The sequence below is a fragment of the Rhineura floridana genome, chromosome 19 (genome assembly GCF_030035675.1).
Source record: "Rhineura floridana isolate rRhiFlo1 chromosome 19, rRhiFlo1.hap2, whole genome shotgun sequence".
NCBI classification, from domain to species: Eukaryota; Metazoa; Chordata; class Lepidosauria; order Squamata; family Rhineuridae; genus Rhineura; species Rhineura floridana.
Genome location: NC_084498.1, coordinates 23,553,606 through 23,576,411, shown reverse-complemented (window position 1 = coordinate 23,576,411; position 22,806 = coordinate 23,553,606). Strand labels below are relative to the sequence as shown.

Sequence of the window (22,806 nt, the reverse complement as noted above, 5' to 3'; positions counted from 1 at the left end):
TGCTTTTAAAGCCATCCAAGCTGGTGGCCATTACTGCATCTTGTGGGAGCAAATTCCACAGTTTAACTATGCGCTGAGTAAAGAAGTACTTCCTTTTGTCTGTCCTGAATCTTTCAACATTCAGCTTCTTGGAATGTCCACGACTTCTAGTATTATGAGAGAGGGAGAAGAACTTTTCTCTATCCACTTTCTCAATGCCATGCATAATTTGATACACTTCTATCATGTCTCCTCTGACCCGCCTTTTCTCTAAACTAAAAAGCCCCAAATGCTGCAACCTTTCCTCGTAAGGGAGTCGCTCCATCCCCTTGATTATTCTGGTTGCCCTCTTCTGAACCTTTTCCAACTCTATAATATCCTTTTTGAGATGAGGCGACCAGAACTGTACACAGTATTCCAAATGCGGCCGCACCATAGATTTATACAACGGCATTATGATATCAGCTGTTTTATTTTCAATACCTTTCCTAATTATTGCTAGCATGGTATTCCCCACCCAATGTTCTTTCTACATGTAGAGGGGGGTTGTATGAATCCATCCCCCCCCCAGTTGTTTGATCATCTGCCTCTTAACCGATTAAATTTAAAACAAAATTTGCAGCCTACCAAACAGCTTAATGTAGATGGAGACATGGTGAAGGTGCATGCAATTTAACAAACCAAAGTTACCACACTTACAAAAATCAAAATCAAATTGGCAGCCATCTTTATTGTCATCCCCTATTACAGTAACACACTGGAATCACCTCACACAATAAGCAAGCATACCAGTAACATGGAGGTCCCTTAGTTAAAGTTTAGCCATATCCTGTAAGATTGGTTCCCTACCAACTGAAACTCAAGTTGATTTTAATCTTCTGCTTAACAGGTTACAGCCCTAGTTACTAGAGTCGGTGTGGGGTCAATTTAGGACGAGAGAGATGAGGGTTCAAATTTGACTCACCGTAGTCACCTCCATTGGCACTTGAAGCATCCCCATCTTCGGAGTCTGTTGGCAGCTCTTTAGCAAGACAGAGAAATATAATAGAACGCTAAGGGTTGGAAGGTACCTCAAAGGTCATCTTGTCCAACCCCCTGCTGATGCACTAGCACAGGATCCCTGATAGGTAGTATCTAGATGGGGGACTCTCCTTTTAGGTGGCCATTTTCCTGGAGGGCCTATTCCACTGTCAAACAGCCTGTATAGTTGGGATGTTTTCCCTAAATCTTGATCAAAACCCTCTGTTAATTTTTAAATTAATATATATATATATAGCCAGCCCTTCATTGCAGAGTGATCCCAGGATGCAATAAAACTATTAAAACAGAAATAATTTGAGACCAATGGTTTGAGTCCTGCCCTCTGGCATGACAAATTTGCTCCGCTATCTATGAGACAGCCCTTCAAATGTTCAAAACAGAGCTATCTATATTGCCTCCTGTTTCTTCTTCAGACTGAACATACACAAGGGACAGGGATGGAGAACCTCCAGCTTGTGGGCCTAATTAGGCTCACCAAGGCTCCCCATTTGGCAAGTGAGGCTATTTTGACCAAGCCACAGCCACCTGCCCTACACCCAATGTCATATAAGGGAGAGGCTGGGCTGAAAGGAGTGTGGCCTGCAAAGCCCCTTCCGAAGCGCAGGGCAAGTCAGGGCTTTGAACGGGGCTCAGAAGACGTTCTCAAGGGACTATCGTGCCCTGCACTTTGATCTTGGCTTCTGAAAATCCAACAATCAGCTGATTGTTGGATCTTCAGAAGCCAAGTTCAAAGCGCTCTGCAAAAATCAGCTGATTGCTGGATCTTCAAAAGCACTCTGCAAAACAGTGCTTTGGAAGAGGTTTTTGGAGAATCCTCGGGGGGGGGGAGAGAAAGGCCACCTGATGTCATTGTGATCAGGTGATTGACAGGGGGCAGCTTCACCCACCTGTCAATAATCATATGACTGGTTCTTCAGACCTGCCATAGGACTATGGGGGAAAGTCGTAGATCAGTGGCAGAGCATCTGCCTTGCATGCAGAGGTCCCAGGTTCAGTCCCCAATGGCATCTCCAAATAGGGCTGCCTGAAATCCTAGAGAACAGCTGTCAGTCAGTGTAAGCAATACTGAGCTAGAGGGGAACGATAGTCTGATTCTGCATAAAGAAGCTTGCTGTGTTCCTGGACGCTGGTCTTTCAGAGGCAGTGGGGTCCACCCAAGAACCTGCCTAACCGGACAGGGGTGTGTTAGGTACATTTCAGACATAGGGAAGCAAGGTCAGACATCTTGCCCATCGAGCCATGTACTGTCTTCTCGGACGGGCAGTGGTTCTCCAGGGTCTCAGGCAGAGAGGTAGAGGCAATTCTTTCCCCATCACCAGAAGCAATACACTGGGGCATTGTGGGATACAAATATGGGAGCTAAACCTAGTTACCCAGCTCACCTCAAAGAGCCTGGCCATTTTTTTTTAATGGGAAGGAGGAGCAGAGCAGATGTTAGTAGTGGCCCCTGCCTAGGCAATGGGGCACAGGCAGCTGCCCAAGGATCCCAGGCGCCGCCCCCAGCTCTGCTTACAAGGTTTTAAAAGGATTGCACAGCATTCCTGGACGAGGACAGGTCTACCAATTGCTTGCTCAGAGGCAGTTTTGCTCGGGATACCAGGCACCAGAACAGACAAAGGAGAAACAGGGCCTGATGTTTTGACTGGAGATGCAGGGGACTGAACTTGGGACCTTCTGCACGCAAAGCTGAGAAGGGCCTCCTGACAGATCCCTTTGCACCCTCACCTGGTTCCGTAGGACGGGGAGGGGCCAGCCTCTCCCGCCGCTGCCTCTTGTGGAGCCACGTAGAGACCACCACCGTCAGGACATAGAAGATGTACAGGCAGAGGTAACCTGCAGGGGGAGCCACAGCTTCACAGCCGCCGCCACCATTGCCTCCCCACCCATCCTGCCGCCACAGCACACTTTGCCCCTCGTTCACACACAAACCGCAGTCACCAGGAGAACTTAAAAAAAACACCACTTAAGATTGCCGCTCCTGTAGCTGTCTCCCCTGCTGCACGTGTATTGTTTACCAAGCAGTTGTGCTTTCAGGGTCGTGAGCCCATGGGACTCTCTCCCACTAGAAATCAGGCAGGCACTGTTCCTCCCTGAGTTTCAGGCACCTGGTTTAAATGGGCCTCTGCACCATAAATGCTGTCCCAATGTTCCCCTCTAATTATTGGGGATCAAAGGTGTGAACTACTCAAGTAAACCAGCCTTCCTCTGCCAAAAGGTATTCATTTAGTTTTTTCTCTATTTATTATTGCATTTATATCCCACCTTTTCTTCAAGGAGCCTGCGGTGGCTCACATAGCTCTCCCCCTCTCCATTTTATCCTCACAACAACCCTGTGAGGTCAGTTAGAATGAGAGGCAGTGACTGGCCCAAGATCACCCACTGAAGTTCATGGCTGAGTGGGATTTTGAACCAGGTCCTAGTCCAGCACTCCAGCCACTTTGCCACACTGGCTATCTAGTCCATTAATGGCATGTAGCACTTATTCACTCGTTATTTGCTCTCTTTCTTTCAGCCCAACCTACCTCACAGGGGTGTTGTGAGGATTATAACGAATGTAAAAACTACTTGAGAGGAAGAGATGGGATAAAAAGGCCATAATATAGCACTGTCAATGTGCACCCAGTGCTTTACACAGGATAGGTCCCTGCACGAAGGAGCTTACAGTAAAATAAATAAATAAATTTCAACATGGGGAAACCACAGAAGAAGGGAGGTGGAGGCAAGAGGTAGAAAGAGGAAGGGCGTACGACGGTTCAGTTACACAAGGTTCAGCTAGCACTGAAGGGTGATCAAAGGGGTCTCACCCCAGGCCCATAGACAGAAGAAGGGTCACTCGCAGAGTAAGAAGAAAGAAGAGCTGATGGGTGTTGGGAGTCCAACATCATCCAGAGGACCGCAGGTTCCTTAGCCCCTGGTCTACATAGACCTTTCGCCTGATCCAGCAAGGACCTTCTCATTTTCCCTTTGTCCTCGAGAATATATACTCACTCAGGGCTTCCGCCAGGGTGACCTCCTCAAAATAGAGAGCCACGAAGGTCAGGAATACCGCTACCATATAGAAGATGGCATCCCTGAGGAATGGCCTGGAGGCTGCAGTGAAGGGTCGCACCAGGGCGATACCACCGGCTACTATGGTGGTGACAAAGATGCCAGCACCTGGAGAAAAGACAAGGCAGGGTTACGTTCAAGAAACAACCACCTTTCTCGTCCCACATGCCTGGATAACTGGCAAAAGATGACAGCCAACCAATCAGGGAACCATGTTAACTTACAAAGCCCCGAACAACCACAATAACTAGCAGACCGACTTACCCTAGCTGGTCTTTACAATCGTCAAGTGAGGCCCTGCTGGCAGTGCCAGGACTGGTGAATTGCCATCCAGTGACAACATGGAAGGGGACCTGTTCTGAAATTGCAGCAAGCCCCAGGACACCCTCTCCCATGCAATCCAAGAGCCACCATGATGTGTTTTAGGCGCCTTCTAAAAACATATTAGTTCACGCACAGGACGTGGCAATCTAGTTCAGAAGCAACACCAGCAAGTGGGTTCTGTACAGGTATTATTGTGTACATCATCATTAAATTGGATCCAAATCTTCTAGGTGAGAAGGAGGGAGAAGGAGGAACACATACAGTGCGACACAGGAGAAAGCAAAGAGGAGAGGGAAGGCACACAGAGGCTTGCAGAGGGCAAGTTGTCCATACCAAAGAGAGCACCAATGGCTAGGCCTGCTGTCCGCGGGTCAGAGAAAGCCACGACGGCACTGAAGACGTCTGGAGCGCCATTCCCAAAAGCCAGGAAGGTGACACCATGGAGGAAAGTGCTAAGGAAAAATACATGACAGCTGTGCCCCAAGGGGAAGGGGCCTTATTATACTGTGACAGTGCACAGACCAGTGGACTTCCTCAACACCACCAACCCAGGCAACCCTACATGCATTCAGGCCTATCAGGGTTCCTGAACAGCTGAGAGCAACGGTGGATATTATGGAAGGCACAGAAAGTAGGAAGCCCATTTTGAACTTCCTGGTCTACCCGTTGGTGGACTGGTGCACAGATCAGAGGACTCGCCCCAGCCTGGCCTATCAGGGTTACTGAACAGCTTGGAGCAATAGTAGATATTATGGAAGGCAAGAATAGCAAGAAGTCCACTTTGAATTCTCTCTTTGCCACACACTTTTCAGGGTCTTTTCCTAAGGGTCTCTTGGGAAGCCCCACCAGGTTCACCTAGTTCTGACCCCACCCAGGGCTCACCCCTGCCTCAGTTTCCCTCTTTGCAAAATGCCCTCTTTTGCCACACCTCTTTAGGAGCCATGGGTGCTGCCATTTCAATGGAAATTCATATCCATTTTCTTAAAAGAACAAAAAAAACCCCCTGCTGCCTGATCACAGTTGGAGAAGGGCTTTTCAGTCAATTAAAAGTTTCTGATCCATTAAATGGGGGGGGGGAGGGACAAATTTGCAGCCCCTCCAGGAAACTCTATCTGACCCTCGGGACTCTCCCAGGACGCATCCTGCCTCATACCCTCCTTGAGGAGTGCTTTTGCCTGGCCGGATTGTGTCCTCGAACTGCGACGCTTGCCTGGATGGCGGACGGAGGGGGGAGTGTTTTGCGTAGAGACCTCCAACTCCTACGTGGCTGGTACGCAGACTGCTGAAGAAAGGTTAGAAGCAGGTGGTGCCCTCCAGATGCTGTGGGCCTCCAACCCCCATCAGCCCACGGCAAGGAGGATGGAAGTTGTAATCCAAAAACATCTGGAGGGCACCACGTTGGCTATCCTTGGGCCAGAGTCGCATGCGATGTTCCACTTTCTGTTTTGCCTGTGGCTGCATCCTCACAGGCATGCGGCCCCCCTCCCCAGAAGAAAGTTGCCCACAAGGGAATGCGGCCCTTGGTTTGGAAAGAAAAGGTTCCCCACCCCAGATCACACGCTGCACTCCTGGATTAGGTATGGGAGAAATAAAAGCCCCATGCACTCCTCCGTATCGCTTGGACGACCCGGAAGAAATTCATTGAAGGATACAGCTACATTGTGGGCCAGCTTCAGCTTCGTCGAGATGGCAGATAAGTTAGGGCAGAAGCTTAAAGGGGGGGGGGGCGGAAGAGAGAAAAAGAGAGAAGATTAAACGTTTGATGCATTGCCTTCCTCCCCTACTGCAAAGAACATAGGACACTGGAGGGGGTGGGGAGAACTATGCCTTGAGCTCCTTAGAGGGAAAAGCGGAGCAGAAATGCCAGAAACAAATAATATTCCTCAGAATTTGCAGTGAAGGAAAGGGAGTCACTCACGGAGCAATACCAGGGCGGCTCCTCCAAAAAAATGCCCTTTCAATGCTTTAAATGTAAGGGGCAGATGTGACCTAAGTCGTCTCAAGACTAATTTTAGGCTGCATTCACACTGTACATTTATTCCACTATTATTCCACTTTAAAGCATCATGGCTTCCCCCAAAGAATCCTGGGAAGTGTCGTTTGTGAAGGGTGCTGAGAGTTGTTAGGAGACACCCCTCTTCCCCTCACAGAACTACAATTCCCAGGGTTTCCTGGGAAGAGGGAATGATCCTTAAATCACTCAGGGAACTGTAGCTCTCTTAAGAGGAAAAGAGGCCTCCTAAGAACTCTCTGCACCCTTCACAAACTACACTTCCCAGGATTCTCTGGGGGAAGCCATGACTGTTTAAACGTGGGATAATAGTGCAATAAATGTCTGGAGTGAATGTGGCCTTAGTAACAGGCGCAAAACAAAATGAATGAATGAATGAATGGACAACCTCGGGCAGGAGAAAAAGGAGAGAGCCCGATTTGAATGCCAGGAAGCCACCTTTTCAAACCCTGGGGCAGACTGGGAAGTGAGACACGAGGCTTGTTTTACTTACAATTTCTCAGCTGTGACCCCAAGGATGACAAACAGATAAAGGAGCCACAGTGCCTGCAGGAAACCAAAAGACAATTCAAGTTGCAACAAAGGGGGAAGGGAAGGTGCCAAAACCACTCTGCGACTCGAACACAACTCTTCCCCCACCCCCAAAAAAGGTTTCGTTTTGATCACCTGCTTCTAAAAAAACAATGACTTGCTACTGCTGCCATCTTGAACATCTTTGGCATGCAGTTAAATTCAGCTGTGCTCTAAGGATGGCATCCAACGCTGCTCGACTCAAGAGTAGACCCAATGGAATTAATGCATCTAAGTTACATGCCTCCTTTATTTTCAGCGGGTCTACTTTGCACAGGACTAGCACTGGATACAACTCTAAATTCTCAATATGTTGCTGTATGCCACCCTGATGTTCTGCGAGAAGGCGGTATATAAATAATTTTACAAATAAATAAAAATAAATAAAATATCAGGGATGTATGTGACAATTGATAAACCTTTATCTACTTGTATCTGACTGCAGAACTCTGCTTACCTAGCCTGCAGAGCCTACACACAATTCTTTAAGAACATATATGTCTCATATATAGTCAGTGTTAGGCCATCTAGCTTAGTATTGTCTACACTGACTGGCAGCAGCTCTGCAGGATTTCAGGTAGGAGTCTTTTTCCCAGCCCTACCTGAAGATTTTAAACTCTACTCCCAAGCCTTCTTCAGATGTTTGGCAATGCGCACGCGGCTGCCAAAAATGGCCAGGGTAACCCTGCTTACTCAGTGTTGACTGCTGTGTTCCCCCAGGTGACATGCAACTGACCAATATTAGTCTGAAGGGGCACCAGATACATGTATATATTCATTCATTTAATTAATAAAAATATTTGTATACCGCTATTTTGTTAAAAACAACAAAGCTGTTTGCAACACATTAAAACTACCGCCACAGTATACAAACATTAAAAATGCAATAAAAACAAAGGTCAACTGCTGCAAAAAAAAAAAAAAGCATCTTCTTAATGGCGGAACAGAAAGGTTTTTGGCAGGTGCTTAAAAGGAAAAACAGAAGGCGTTTGCTGAATCTCTGTCGGCAGAGCGTTCCAGAGAACAGGGCTGCTGACACTGAAGGCTCGATTTTGTGCTGAGGTTACATGAGCCTCGCCAACTTGGGGGATGACCAAACCCGCTCCTGCAGAAGATCTCAGTGGTCAAGCTGGGATATAAGGGTTCAGGCGGTCCCTCAGATACCTGGCCCTAAATTGTTCAGGGCTTTGTAAGTTAATACAAGGACCTTGAACCTGACTCGGCAGTGTGTGGGCAGCCAGTGCACATTTTTAAATATATATATGCATGCACATATATGCTTCTCCATGGGGTTGGGAATCCTGGTCAATAACAGTTCCTATCCTCGCGGAAGGAGCCGCATGCAGGGCAGCATGGACCTACACATAGGTGGCACACGAGTCAATGGCCAGAGGGCAGGGCTAGCCTATTTGCTGTCCACAGCCCCTTCACATGCTCATTATCAGACCCCCCAAAGAGAGCTCAGGGCAGATTCGGTCTCCGTGAACGCACAGCGTGGCTCCAGCTAAAGCCGCAAGAGAGGATTACGCCAAAAGATGCCAAATGCTGAAGCAGCCAGTTCTCTGCTCCATCCTGCTCCTGTCGTAACCCCAGGAAACACCTTTAGCCACAGCGCTGTCCCTTCCCCGCTCTGCCTCCCAGAAAAGGCAGTTCCTCTTTTTCAGGGGAGCCAATTCCTGGCACTTGACCAATCTGCCTTCCCACAGCTCATGAGTTGCGATTCCTACCCCCCAAGGAGCTGGTGTCTAGCACATTACAAAGCCAAACCAGCGTGCTTTTTCTTGGGACTTTCTCAAAATCCCCCACCCTGCCGGCTACAGCTCATCCCACTGGGGCCTGGCGCCAGCATGTGGCATCCTCGGGCATCTGCTGGGGCTCCAGCAGGGCTTGTCCTGGCCCTCCAATCAGCAACACTGCTGATATTTCCCATAGTGCCACCCTGGGGCAGAGCAGGAAATTAAAATGGTGGCTCACTACCTAGTGGTGATCTGAGGTCTACTGATGCCCACCTAACATAGGAAGGGGCCCACCAGAGGATGCTTTGTTGAAGGCCTCTCCCCAACCCCACCTCAGTCCTGGAGCTGACCCTAGATCTCAACATCATTTTACATGAGCACCAGCACCCGGTTTCTACATCCTTCAGCAGGCGCAAAGGCCCCCAGCGCCTGACAGAAGCATCCACCGCAGAAGGAAGCCCCGTGATGAGAGAATTTTATTGTTTATTATTTATTTATTTGATTTATATCCTGCCGTTTCTCCCAGTAGGAGCCCAGGGCAGCATACAAAAGCACTAAAAACATTTTAAAACATCATAAAAACAGACTTTAAAATATATTCACACACAACAACCATTAGAAACTGATTAAAACAAAACACCTTTAAAAACATTTTCAAAAAGCTTTCAATTTAAAGAATTTCATTGTTGGTACCTTAGAGGTCATCTAGTCCAGCCCTGTATGCTAGAGCTATAAAAATGCAGGATGCAACTGCAACGTGGATGAGGCCACATGGTGCACTCCAGTTGTTGCTGGGACTCCCAACTCCCAGCATTCCTTGACCATTGGCCATGCTGGCAAGGGCTGACAGGAACTGGATCCCAGCAACCCCTGGAAGGCCACAGGTTCCCCATCCCCATACGGCAGTGTACCAGATGATGCTCCGTGCTGCTCAAGTCACTTTGCAGATGTGACTCTTTTGCACCAGCCCCAGTGAAAGCCTTCGTGACATCCTCCTGGTCCTGTAACCGACCAGCAATGCAAATAATGGGCACCCCATCCCATCCGCCTGCATCTCATCGCTTTGGTCCTTACGTAGAGGGTCACCACCAGAGGTTGCAGAGCAGCCGGGAAGACACAGAAAGCTCCGTTGAGGTAGTTGAGGAACCCGCCATCCATCTGGCAGTCTGGGTTGTTGTGGATGAAAGGGCAGCGCCTGGAGATATTTATCTTCCCCACCTCCCTGCACTGGAGAGACAGAGAAAGAAAGAAACTGGTCAAGGAGGGCCATTGCTCAGTGGCAGATCATCTGCCTTGCATGCAGGCGGTCCCTGGTTCAATCCCCAATGGCATCTCCAGGTAGGAAGACTATGAGCATCCAAATAAATAAAAATTATTTTCCCTTTAGATCTCCAGGCTTGCCAAAGGCTCTTGCGGTTTCTTGCCTTCCCTAGATCCTCAGAAGACATGATAACAGTGCTGATCACTCTCCTCTAAGCACACATCGAAGACATGGGGAAAGGGGTTGACGGTGCCCACAAAGAAGCTAACATGCGAGTCCCCTTATTTTGCAAAAGTTAAACCACCTACCGCAGATTGTTCCCATAGGAGCACAGACGGAGGCAAATGCAGGCACCAGAACGCTAGTGCGGTGTGTTCCCAGTTGTCTGTCCCCATTATGAGGTGGGCTACTGCATTCTAAACCAGCTGAAGCTTCCAAGCAGTCTTCAAGGGCAGCCCCCCACCTCATGAAATGCAGTAGTTCAACCCAGGGATGACACAGGACCACAAACCAGGTCCCTATTCAGGCTTTTCCTCAATCACTCCATCACTGTGAAATAGAGTGGCAATACACATACAGAACTATCCTCAGCTTGGCTGCGAGTACAGAGAAGGCAGGAACCAGCACTAAGCTGGTTTGGGTCCAAGAAGGAGCCACAAGACCAAATGAGGGGTGGAGGAAGACCTCAGGGCAGCTCCTCCTCCTCCTCCCAAACTGAAACAACCTGCCTTGCTGCAAACAGGCATTTCTGGCTCTCATCGGAAGCACTTTCACAGGCTGAGCCAAAGCTACACCTTCATGTCTTGAACTCAGGTAGGTATCCCTGCTAAACCAGGACCAAGCCTGGTTCCAATCATTACACAACAAAAAAGGAGGGACAGCCTCGAGATTTGGAAAAATTCAGCGAGTTTGAACAAGTCCAAGGGATTTTTTTTTGTTTGGTGCAAACTTTTAAGTCAGCTTCCTTCAACCTAGTGGCCTCCATCATGGCTTGGGACTACAATTCCCATCAGCCCCAAATTAAAAGTAAATTAAATTAAATAAATTAAAATGTATTAATAAATTGAAAAAATAATAATTTTGGCCACCATCTTCCTGCACCTTTGGCTACTCACATCCACAGCCGGTCCTGAGCTCTGGATCCTGCTGGGCTGCCCCCTATGGTCCAAGTGGAGGGACGCTGGGATTTTGGCATCTCCTGGGGCAACGGGAGATTCTACCGCACTGGCCTCTCTGGCCAGCATCCAGGCCACACCAAAGACCCAGAAAGTCCACATGGCACGTGGCCAAAAAAGAGTCACCCCAGAACTTGAAGAGGCCAGCCACCTTTGATCTAATGTCCAAGCTTTATGGCATTGTCTGTCCAGGAGCCAGAGATATGGGGGGAGAAGGGGGGGAGACAGAGAAGACCCCCTGGCTCCAACCACCAGGAAATTTCACAAATTGCAGCCGTTGATGGAAATAGAGAAGTGGCCTCCTCCGTTCAGCAGAAAGCTGGAGAATACTTTTGCGATGGTTTCCCTGTGTAGAGAGTGCGCTGGAACCTGAGGTAGATCAACCAAAAGAAGAAGAAAACAAGCTTTAAAACTGGCAGATCAACCAAACAAAGATTTCAGCAGTTCAGCAGAGGAGGATTACTTGCTTCAGCGAAGGCCAGCCAGTCCATTTCTGAAAAGAGATCTGAGCTCTTTTCAAACAACGAGATGGAACAGCACCTAAATACGGTGGCCCATCAGAGCATCTCCACGATCGACGCTTAGCGTAAAGGGTCAGAAGGTCCTTAAGGTATCTTGGGCCCAAGTGGTTTAGGGCTTTGTGAACTAACACAAGAACCTTGATCCTGGTAGCTAATTGGCAATAATAGTTATATAATTGCCTTTTCTGTTCCATCTCTGCGATGCCCATTCCCAGATTTCCACTGGTGCTTATGTGCCATTTGTAAAAGAAGCTGCTTCTGTGAGTTATTAATCCCCTTAATTTCAATGGGGAATTATCCTCTAGACCAGGAATGGGGGGAAACTTTCAGCCCAAGGGCTGCATTCTCTTCTGGGCAACCTTCTGAGGGCCACATGCCAGTGGTGGGCAGAGCAACAAACGTAAATTTTACCTTTGCAGAATGCCCCAGTTTCTATACACGTTCACACACCCCTCTCTGCCCTTCATTCGGCCAAACAAGAGGCATGATCAGAGTGCAAGGACAGCAGCCAGCCAGCCAAAAACACTCAAAGACAGTAGTATAGTGGCAAGTTCAGAAGTGCAGGGTCCCTTCATGTTAGTCACAGCCACACACCCCTCTCCCCTTTTTTGCTGCTGGTTGAGAATAAGAGCCTTGTTAATGCCCTTCCACAACAACAGACATCCCTAGAAGCCAACAAGCTTGAAAGTGAAGCATATTAACTACTGAAAAGAGTCTTCTCAGTGGCTGACTCACTTCCTTTCACTCTGGCTCCAATCAGCAGGAAGGGACAAGGAAGCATGTGAGAAGACTCTTCTCAGTAGCTAACACATTCCCCTTTCATGTTGATTGGCTTGTAGGATGCTGGAGACACAGGGACCCTGCTGGGACTTGGCTCCCAAAAAAGTAAGGGGTCTAAGACCCTCTGAGACCCTGGACAGCAACACCCCTGCTCAAAGAAGGTGCAAAGGGCCAGTGAAGAATGTGGCCTGTGAAGAGTTCCAAGGGCCAGATAGAGAGGACTGGAGGGCAACATTTGGCCCCCAGGCCTAAGTTTCCACACCCCTGCTCTAGACTTAAAGCCCAAACAGATGATATGTTAAATGTGTGATGATATTTGGGTCTGTTTCTCTTCCCCTACACACACACCTTAACAATAGCAGCCACCAACACTGGTGACAACAGTGAGCAGGATCAGGACCTTAGGGGTGCACAGGAGAGGGTGGCAGGTTCAAGCTTCTCTCCTGGGCCACTGTCCCTTCAAAAGATCCTCCTGAACATGCTCCTTTGCACCTCAGAAGGAAGCTGGCTCCCAGGGGAAACTAGAAGCTTTAGGAGAGGAGGGCATTTCTGACAGGCCATCAGGGTGGAAGCGAAGTGCTATGGATTTCCCACATGGGCTCTAAAGCTGGCGTTCCCCAACTGTTCACACACTGTTCATTCAGGTCAATGGTTAAACACGGCACATCCATAACACTAAATAGAGATTTTTTTAAGTTCCATTTCAATTGTTTATTTTCTTGCGTTTTCTTGTATTGCCATCTGCATGCTACGGAATGCAACAAAATGCAATATGTAAGGAATAAAAGCAATAAATACAATTAAGATGACACAACATCTAGGGCAGCACAGGAGAGCTACAATAGCCACAGAAATCATTCAGTGATCTGCCAAGTCTCTCAGCAATTTTCAAGTGGTCTATGGGGGGTGTTTGGGAGTCACTACACGAAAGCACTGTAAAAATCTCTCTTGCTCTGTAGCTCAGTTGTAGAGCATCTGCCTTGCATGCAGAAGGCCCCTGGTTCAATCCCCGGCATCCCCTGTCTGTAACCACGGAGAGCTGCTACCAGCCAGTGTGGGCTATACTCAGCTGGAGAGTCAACTGATCTGACACCTTTCTATCTTCAGGAGAAGGACCATAGTTCAGTGTGTCTGCCTTGTATGCAGAAGGTCTGCAGTTCAATTCCCAGCATCTCCAAACAGGGCTGGGAACATCCCCTGTCTGAGGCCCCAGAACAGCGGCTGCCAGTCAGTGTAGACAATACTGAGCTATGATGGACCAGTGATCTAACTCAATGTTCCTCTTTAGAAGAGAGCCAGTGTGGCGTAGTGGTTAAGGTGTTGGACAACGACCTGGGAGACCAGGGTTCGAATCCCCACATAGCCATGAAGCTCACTGGGTGACCTTGGGCCAGTCACTGCCTCTCAGCCTCATGAAAACCCTATTCATAGGGTCGCCATATGTCGGAATCGACTTGAAGGCAGTACATACATACCTCTTTAGAAGTTACAATTCTAAAGAGATGGATTCTAAAGATGGATTGATTCCATAAAGGAAGCCACAGACCTGAACTTACAAGATCTGAACAGGGTGGTTCATGACAGATGCTCTTGGAGGTCACCGATTCATAGGGTCACCATAAGTTGTAATTGGCTTGAAGGCACATAACAAGAAGAACTTACTGTATCATGGAAACCGTCCCCCCAAACCATGTATACATCAGGATGCTGAAAGCAAAAGCTTTCCACATCTATTTGCAACTCCTCCAATGGCCAGTCTTCACCTTCCTTTTGAGGTTGGGAGGGGGGGAGGGTAGAAGTGTTTACACCAAAACCAGGCACGTTCCAGTTGAACCTCTCCCAACTTGAAAGACAGGTTTGCCGTGACATTTAACACAGATGCAATCTCAAGTCTTTCCTAGGGGATTCTCAAATTAGCAGGGGGTGAGGGAGCGCCCGAGATCACAAAGTCAGATATCCTGAAATTTCTGGGGTGTATTATTTACAGAGATAGATAGATTCCTTATCAGCCACTTAGTTTATCGAGCCCGTTCCAAGACAATAAACGGAGGGGATTTGAGAACCTTTCCTCATTAGAGGGAGTTAAGTCCATCAGTCTTTCTAATACTCTTTTTAAAGGTGCTTCCAACATATTCAATCAAATCACCTTCTGCTCTGTTTATACCAGGTATAGAGAGGCAGGCCTAAGCCACACCCCCTCTCCCTAAGCCACACCCCCTCTCCAGCCTTGCTTCATACCCTCCCCGGAGTGTTTTTGCAGGGCTGAAATGCCGTCTTTGAACTTTGATAATGCCTCTTGCTTGTCTGGACAGAGGATAGAGAGGTGTGTGTGTGCGGGCAGAAACTAGCCTACTGTACAAAAGTAAAAGTCACATTTGTGGCTCCACCCACTTTTCCCTCTGGCCCCGCCTACCACAGGCATGCCCCCCTCAACCCTGAAAGTTGTCCAGAAGGGAATGCAGTGAATAACTCAACTGGAAATGAGAGTATCAGCATGCTTGGGAGAATCTGAAGTTTCCAGAAGAATCATATTTTTTTTAAAAAAGTGTGCAGGGGTTGAGCTTAACAACCAAACAACCAAGTAAGGGTTGAGCCTCTGCATTAGCCACAGATTGTCAGCTGGAGAAGAAAAAGGTGAAACCTGGAAGGTGGGAGGAGATGGGGGATGGAATATCCTGTCTGAGCTCCTTGAAGAGTAGAGGGCTGGAGGCATATGCCTGATCAAACCATTAGCCCACCTAGCTCAGTATTGTCTACACTGACTGGCAGCAGCTCTCAAGGGTTTCAGACAGGAGTATTGCCAGTCCTACTTGGAGATGGGGGGGGAATGGAACCTGAGACTGCATACAAAGCTGATGTTTTCAACATAATAACAAGGGCTCAGGTAAGCAATGTATTAAAATGCGCATATGCATTAAACAGTTTGATTTTCCTTATGCAAAAAGCAACAATGCGGGATGTGTGTGTGAGAGAGGAGGGGATCACAATCACACCAGGTGGGAAGGGGGGGCCATTTCTTCCCATACTTTTGTCCTGATGAAACACCCCCCCCCCAGCAATGGGGAACCTTCCATTGGGTCCAATTGAAATGTCCCACTCAGGGCGAACAGCAGCATTAGGTGGAGGGGGGAGTTTTTGACAGGACCATGAGGTGGGAAGAAAGTTTGATCCCCCCTCCCTTTCCTGCAGACCTAATCCTGGGGGGGAGGGGGCTGCAGTTGCTGTGTAAATAACAAAAATCAGACACATTAAATACATGCACATATTTAATGTATCAATTAATTTGGCCCCCCAAGAGATTTTCTCCTGCCAATCCAAGATGAGAGAAATTGAAAGAGCCCCCCAACCCCGAATTTGCTACTCTTAAGTTAAATCAACTAGATACTAAACAAACCAAAAGCCACATAAAAAAGCTACAGTCATTAGAACCCAACCATACCCTATTTGTAATTCTTACCTCAAAAAACACAAAATTTGACTGCGAAGGGGTTTTTTTCAGTTGCAAGGCTTGTTTTGTTGGGTTTTTTTTTTACAGAGTTCTCAGCTTCCGGGTGCAGAGTTTCACGTGTGAGGTCTGCAAGGACAAAGCAAGAAAACAGAATGCTCGGATTTCGCATTTCAGCCCACATTTGAGCAGAAAACATTTGGTTTTCCAGCTCTTCATCCATCATCAAATGTGTCCAGAAGGGGCGGGGGTGGGCACTTGTACAAAATCGTAATGCTGCTGAATTGCATGGTTAATCTTTCAAATCAGCCATGAAATCACACTAACCTAAGAAGCTGCCTTAAACAGAGGCAATAAATGCAGCAATAAATCTAGCTCAGTAGAGCCCACACTGACCGGCAGCAGCTCTCTAGAGTTTCAGGCTGGAGTCTCTTCCAGCTCTACTGGAAGATGTCAGGGATTGAACCTGGGACCTTCTGCATCCAAAGCTGATGCTCTACCCCTGAGCTACCCTTTTCCCTTGAATTGCTTTGATGGATCAGGCCACAGGTCCATCTGTAGTCTGGCTTCCTGATCAACAAGGGCCAATCAGATGCCGCTCATGACTACATGCAGGATAGGAAGACTGTAAGGAAGGAATTTTATGTTCCTCAACATCTGATATTCAGAGGATGCTCTGGAAGGGTAGCCAGTATGGTGAAATCCCGATGCTATGGACTACAACTCCCCTCCTCCTCAACCATTAGCTGTGCTGGCTGGGGCTGATGGGAATTGCAGTGGACAGCATCTGGAGAGCATCACATTGGCTTCCTCTGACATTTTGCTAGATATACTTTGGCAGGCTGTCCCCATGCCGGTGGCAGAATAGGATGGAGACTGAGATGACAATGTTTTATTTGCTCTGCCATTTTTAAATAAATTGTTGTTTTACTTACTGTTGTGCCATTTTATGTTTCTGGAGATTAGATAAGATAAATGAGCTTCCAGTTCCCTGATCAGGGATATATCTCCCAGATCAGGGAACTGGAAGCTCATGGGGCCGGATCCTGCCTGTCAAAGATCCCTGCCAGCCTCTCACCCTCCTGACCATCACCTTAACTTCCTCCCCCCCCCACCGCTAATACCAACCCAGGGCAGCGATTTTCACTGGACCGCAAGCAGGAGAGGAAAGGGTTACATCTCCATTCCCTATCTATTGTAGCCTGGATGAAAATCAGGCTCCCTCCACATTTGCTATCATTTTTTAAAAGACAAATCCAGTGGACTTCCAAAATGTGCATTTGGCATCCCGTCTAGTTGGCCTTAACCGAGACTGTTATCAGCTCTCCAAAACAAGGAACCAAAGGTTTACTGTGAGCCAGAAGTCAACAGAGTTAGCTGCACACTCTGTTTTTCAAAGCCAACTTTCAGAACACGTGGGGAAAGGAGGACCCAAGAGGAACCTTCTCCAGATCTTACATGTTTGGGACCAGGGCTTCAAGGGACATCAGAAGAGCCCTGCTGGGTCAGGCCAGTGGCCCATTTAGTCCAGCCTCCTGTTCTCAGTGGCCAACCAGATGTCTCTTCTGGGAAGCCCACAAGCAGGACCTGAGTGCAAGAGCCCTCTCCCCTCCTGAAGTTTCCAGCAACAGGCATACTGCCTCCAACAGGGGAGGTAGACCACAGCCTTATCCCCCATGAATTTGTCTAATCCTCTTTTCAAGCCATCCACGCCAGTGGGCCATCCTTGTCTCTTGTGAGAGGGAATTCCATAGTCTAACTACGTGCCATGTTAAGAAGTCCTTTACTTCGCCTGCCCTAAATCTTCCCACATTCAGCTTCATAGGACGCCCCATGTTATGAGACAGGAAGAGAAATTTCTCCCTAGCTACTTTCTCCGTACCATGCATAATTTTAATTACTGTAGGAATTATGCTCTATTTTCTAGAGCACTTAAGTTACGAGAGGCAGAAGAGAAACCTTCAAGAGACCAGATCAGAGAAAGTCCATTAAAAAAACAATGAACCCCCCCCCAAAGTTACACAGAGCTCAGAGACACAAAAATCAAGAAGAACCCTATGCAACTGTAAAGCCGACACCATTCTTTATACCACTGCTTGGAAAAAGACATCAACTCAAGGTTGGTTAAGCGGCTGACTCCTCAATAATATGAATTCCCAAAACAAAGGAAGTGCATTATCACTATACACATAATTCTTTTATGGAATGCACAACCACAGGATGTGGTGATGTGCATTAGCTTTTAATGGCCTTTCTAAAAAAGGGATTAGGCAAAATGGGAGATAATGCATAGTCCGAAAGCACATGATATAGCAACCTTGCCAAAGCTAAGGAGGGCTGAGTCTGGTCAGTGGTTGGATGGGAGACTGCCTGGAAGCCCTTGTATAAGCTTGCAGAAAAGTCCCAGATCCAATCACTACCAGAATTTCCAGTTTTAAAACCCACAAAGAGTCTTGTGGAACCTTGAACACATTCTACAGGTGTTGCAGACTCAAACCCACTTTGTTAGAGGCACCAAGTGAAATCTTAGTTGGAAGGCATACTACAACTCTCATCATCATTCAACTTCCACCTTTATATACCAGCCAGCTAAGATATCACTTCTCGCATCCGACAGAGTCCACGAAAGCTTATGCTATAACAGAACATGTTGGCCTTTCAGACTCATCTATTGGTTTTGCTGCAAGAGACTAGCATGGCCACCCCCCAAAGGTTAAAAAAGTCTCATCTTCCAGGAGCCCAAGCTTGCACAGATAGGAGTTCTAGTGTTTATTTTATTATTGCATTTATAACCTGCCTTTCCTTCAAGGAGCTGAAGGTGGCACACATAGTTCTCCTCCCTCTCCATTTTATCCTCACAACAATCCTGTGGGGTAGGCTTGGCTGAGAGGCAGCGACTGGCAGTGAGCATCATAGCCAAATGGGGATTATACCCTTATCTCCCAGGTCCTAGTCTGACACTCTAACCACTTTGCCACACTGTCTCACTGAAGGACACCGAGCTTGCAATTCAATACACACTTACCTGGGAGTAAGTCCCATGGAACCCAACGGAGCTTACTTCTGAGTAGACATGTAATGGCTTGCAGCCCAAGCTGGGCAAAGGTTGGACTTGATCGACAAATGCAAGCCAAATTCTTATGTACCTGTGAGGGAGGAGCCGGGTGAAAACGGTGGGATATCAACAGCAAATAAATAACGCGATCTGCCACGAGTTACACACAAAACCTCCATGGACAGAAGCAGTCCGCCTCAACATAGAATCGTATAGTTGGAAGGGGCTTATAAGGCCATCGTGCCCAACCCTCTGCCCAGTGCAGGAATCCACATTAAAGCACACCCGACAGCTCTTTCAGGTCTGATCCGGGGCACAGAGAGAGGGCGGGGTTTTTCTCCCTCCCTGTGGCTTTTCCCCTTTTTTAAAAAATGGCAAACTGGCAAACTTCCCAGAGGCGTCTACTCTAGAGGAAGCTCGACTAGTTGAGGCCTTCGCTCTGCCCAGGCGAATAAGCCAAGCCCTGCGCTCACCCCCGCAGGCCAAATCCGTCCAGCAAGTAAACAGCCCTGCCCCGCTTCGGACTGGCATTCCTCCGGCTCTCTCGCCACGCAGCGCCAGGAAGAGGTCGTCCTCCTCCGCGGGCCGATCGTGCCCTCCGCCTGCCGGGCACCGCGCGGCGCCACGACGGGGAAGGCTGAGCGCAGCAGCCCGCCAGGGCGCTCGCCAGGAAGCCCGCCCTGGGCTTGCAACCCGGCGCTGGAGCTGCCTGCAAAAGGCGGAGAAGCGCGCCCATCCCCGCACCTGTGCGCTTCAGCCGCTTTCCCCCCTGTCGCCACTCACCGCCCGGCAACAGCAACCCAACCCAGCCGCTCGGCTCTCCCAGGTGCAGCGCCACCGATCGCCTGCCTTTAGGCAGCCAGAGGAGCCGCAACTCCGCCCTCCCTCGCCGGTGGCTTAAAGAGACAGCGTGCGCTTTCCCCTTAAAGGAAAAGCAAGGTTTTCCCCCCAACCTTGACACCAGCTTTTTATCTTTGCCCACCCTGCCGCGGTCGGTCAGGAATCGTGCAACGTGTTGCAGCGTTTGGGCAGCCCGTAAGCGACGCCTCTGTTGACCCAGGAGGATCTCTCTCTGCAGGCATGGCTAGAATTGGCTCGCTGTATTGATACGCTCCTCCTTTAAGAAGGCAGTGTTCCCAGGGCAGACGATCACTAAAATATATTCTGACATTAGTATCTTGAAGCCGATAGTAGTATGTTAGCTTCTGCTCCGAGGGCATTTTATTTTATTTTATTTAACTAAATTTATACACCCCTTGATTGTAAGAAAACCTCTAAGCTGTTTATTTTACCCAGAGGATGATGATGATGATGATTTCAATGTATGAATCCTTGGCCACATAAGCAATCTCAAGCGACTTACAAAATTTTGAGAGCATAAAGACTTAAGAGTACATTTTTTAAAAAATATGTTTTTGTGCTGATGTTGTTTTATCTTCTTGTTTGCAGCCCTGAGCTCCTACTGGGAAGAAGGATGGGATATAATTCTATTAAATAAATAAAATCTCACTTAGTATTTTATTCACTTTTTATTTGTGCTATGTGCCTCCTAGAGAAGTGATTCCCAAACTTTGCCACCCCACTTGAAAATGGTTGATGGTGTTGGCAAGTCACTTAATGATTCTTCTGCCTGTTGCAGCAATTGTAACTTCCTCTGCTAGATGCTGTACGGTTTCTTAATTATATTTTTATTCCTTCTTTTTATTTATTATGTATTGTATTTTATTGTATTCCGCAGAACTCAGATTATACTGCAATATAAAACATAATAGAAGCAATTGAAACACCGTTAAAAACTAATATAAATATATGTGTATAATGCAACAGATGTGCCATCTCTCCTCTCTTCAACCATAAATCCACAATCACACCGTGGCCCACCTGAATGAAGATCGTGGACCACTGGTGGTCTGTGGACCACAGTTGGGGACCCTTGTCCTAGAAGCCTAGGTTAATAGACTATTAAATGCAAATGAACGGATGAATAAATGAAATATCACATATATAATGTGAATGCAATGTGCACTTCCGCCTGTACTATTGGACATCTTTCTCCCCTATTGCATACCACCCAGATAGGACAAAAAACCTCGAAGGACAGCTGGGCCCTGTTACCTGGGCCGGTGACATAAGAGCCTTAAGAGATTAGAAGGTCAACATGGCATCTTGTCCAATTGCCTCTCCAGGATCACATGCTGTGAGCGGAGAGCAACTGAACCCAGCCACCCGGGCGTGGAGTTCAGGCCGCAGCGGCCTGGGGCGTTCAGGAAAGTTGTCAACATTTCTCTTTTCCTTGTTGAAACAGCCAAGGCCTCTTGAAGACTCAAGAGCCGTGTGTGTACTTTGGCAAGACCACAGCAGAGTCTCAAGAGTGCAGCTGTCCTTTGAAAGCTGCGCTCTTCACTCGGAGGGCGCAGGTCAGCATACACCTGGGTGGGCCACGGAGTCTCTCTCCACAATGACACATCTGCTGTCCTCCTCTTAGCAAAAAAACCCCCTTCTTTTAAAATCACACACTGTCATAGCATGGCATTTGGGAATCAAAACGGCTAAATAATTTATATCTTCTTTTAATAAATATTTTTATTTCGATGCATACCAAGTACCATACTTACAAGTATCTAAAGTCAATGCATTATATCCTAGCACATTATAAGACATCACATTCTATCATAACCATTTCAAATGGAACATATATATGCACATACATACACACACATACGTGTGTGTGTGTATATATATATATCTACAGCTACACTATAGAGACATGAAGACCTGGAAAAAAACTGAACAAATTGGGGGGTGGATTTCCCAGTCTCTTGGTTTTTTCCCCAGAAAATTGGGAAAAATTGGGAAAACTGGTTTGTTTGTGTATTTTCAATCCCCCCCCCATTTTTTCCCCTGGCCTTCACATCTCTAGATACAGGGGAGGCTGGCCCATGAGCGCACATGGAGCACTGCCCACTGACCTGAGTCTGCCCTCAGCTAGCCCTCACCTGCCTGCCCTCTTACTTGCAACCAACCCAAGGGGCAGCCCTGCCTGGAGGAGGACAGGGACAAAATGAGAACTAGCTGGCTCCACCTATCATTGGCTCTGGCTCCACCTGTTGTTGGGCTCCCTGCCTTCCGCCCCACCATTCTGAACAGGGGCCAGCCACCACTGTCTAGACACAAACCCCTTAAACAATCCGTGCTTTATTTGCAAGTGTGGCGGAAGCCTGATTTTCACCGGAACCATAGTATGTAGGGAAGGAAGGGATTGGCACATAGGGATAATTGGGTCCCCTGCTGAGATCCAATGAAAATCGCCACCCCATGTTGGGACAGGGGGTCGGAAAGGGGGAGTTGGCCAGATCACTAAGGAGGAGGAAATGTGAATAAAGATCTGATACCTGCATAGCTGGAATTAAGCATACAACAAGTTTACCAGGTAAAAGGAGCATCCATTGCTCCACCCACTTTCTCATTCTGGCCACGGTCACATGCCATGGCCCTCAGGAGGTTGTCTGTGAGGGAATGTGGCCCTTGTGCTGGAAAAAAAAGGTGCCCCTCCCCGATTTACCCTTTTTTGTGCTGCACATATTTGTGTTGCAGCTTCACTTATAGTTCCTGTGAGCCACTTTAAGGAGAAGTAGGAGAAAGCAACATACAGATAACCTTGCAATAATGCTGAGAAGTTTTAAGATTTATGCATGGAGTGCCCGGCTGGAAGTGAACAAAAAGCGGGTCAAGCTAGGCCTTACAGCTGCAGCCAGCCAAATCTCTCTCTCTCATACACACACACACACTCCAGGTCAGCGAGAGGCATCATCACAGTTTGTTTGTTTGTTTATTGCATTTGTTTACTACCCCATAGCCGA

General features: G+C 47.8%; 1 protein-coding gene across 5 annotated transcripts in view; it reads right to left on the bottom strand.

Moving 5' to 3' along the window:
* SLC8B1 (solute carrier family 8 member B1) overlaps positions 1 to 19,951 on the bottom strand; it is a 36,407-nt gene extending 16,456 nt beyond the window's left edge. The window contains exons 1-11 of one of the 5 annotated variants that reach the window (XM_061603145.1): positions 19,929 to 19,951; positions 18,917 to 19,037; positions 15,904 to 16,020; positions 11,086 to 11,514; positions 9,784 to 9,936; positions 6,897 to 6,949; positions 6,046 to 6,102; positions 4,726 to 4,832; positions 4,009 to 4,176; positions 2,746 to 2,853; positions 944 to 1,000 (exon numbers count right to left, since the gene is read on the bottom strand). In XM_061603145.1, the coding sequence (XP_061459129.1) occupies positions 944 to 1,000; positions 2,746 to 2,853; positions 4,009 to 4,176; positions 4,726 to 4,832; positions 6,046 to 6,102; positions 6,897 to 6,949; positions 9,784 to 9,936; positions 11,086 to 11,247 (865 nt within the window). In that variant the 5' untranslated portion in view covers positions 11,248 to 11,514; positions 15,904 to 16,020; positions 18,917 to 19,037; positions 19,929 to 19,951. Of the gene's footprint in view, positions 1 to 943; positions 1,001 to 2,745; positions 2,854 to 4,008; positions 4,177 to 4,725; positions 4,833 to 6,045; positions 6,103 to 6,896; positions 6,950 to 9,783; positions 9,937 to 11,085; positions 11,515 to 15,903; positions 16,021 to 18,916; positions 19,038 to 19,419; positions 19,702 to 19,729; positions 19,854 to 19,928 lie in introns of those variants that run through there. The other 4 variants (XM_061603143.1, XM_061603144.1, XM_061603146.1 and 1 more) reach the window with 4 other exon arrangements.
* Between the last annotated feature and the right edge of the window lie 2,855 nt (positions 19,952 to 22,806).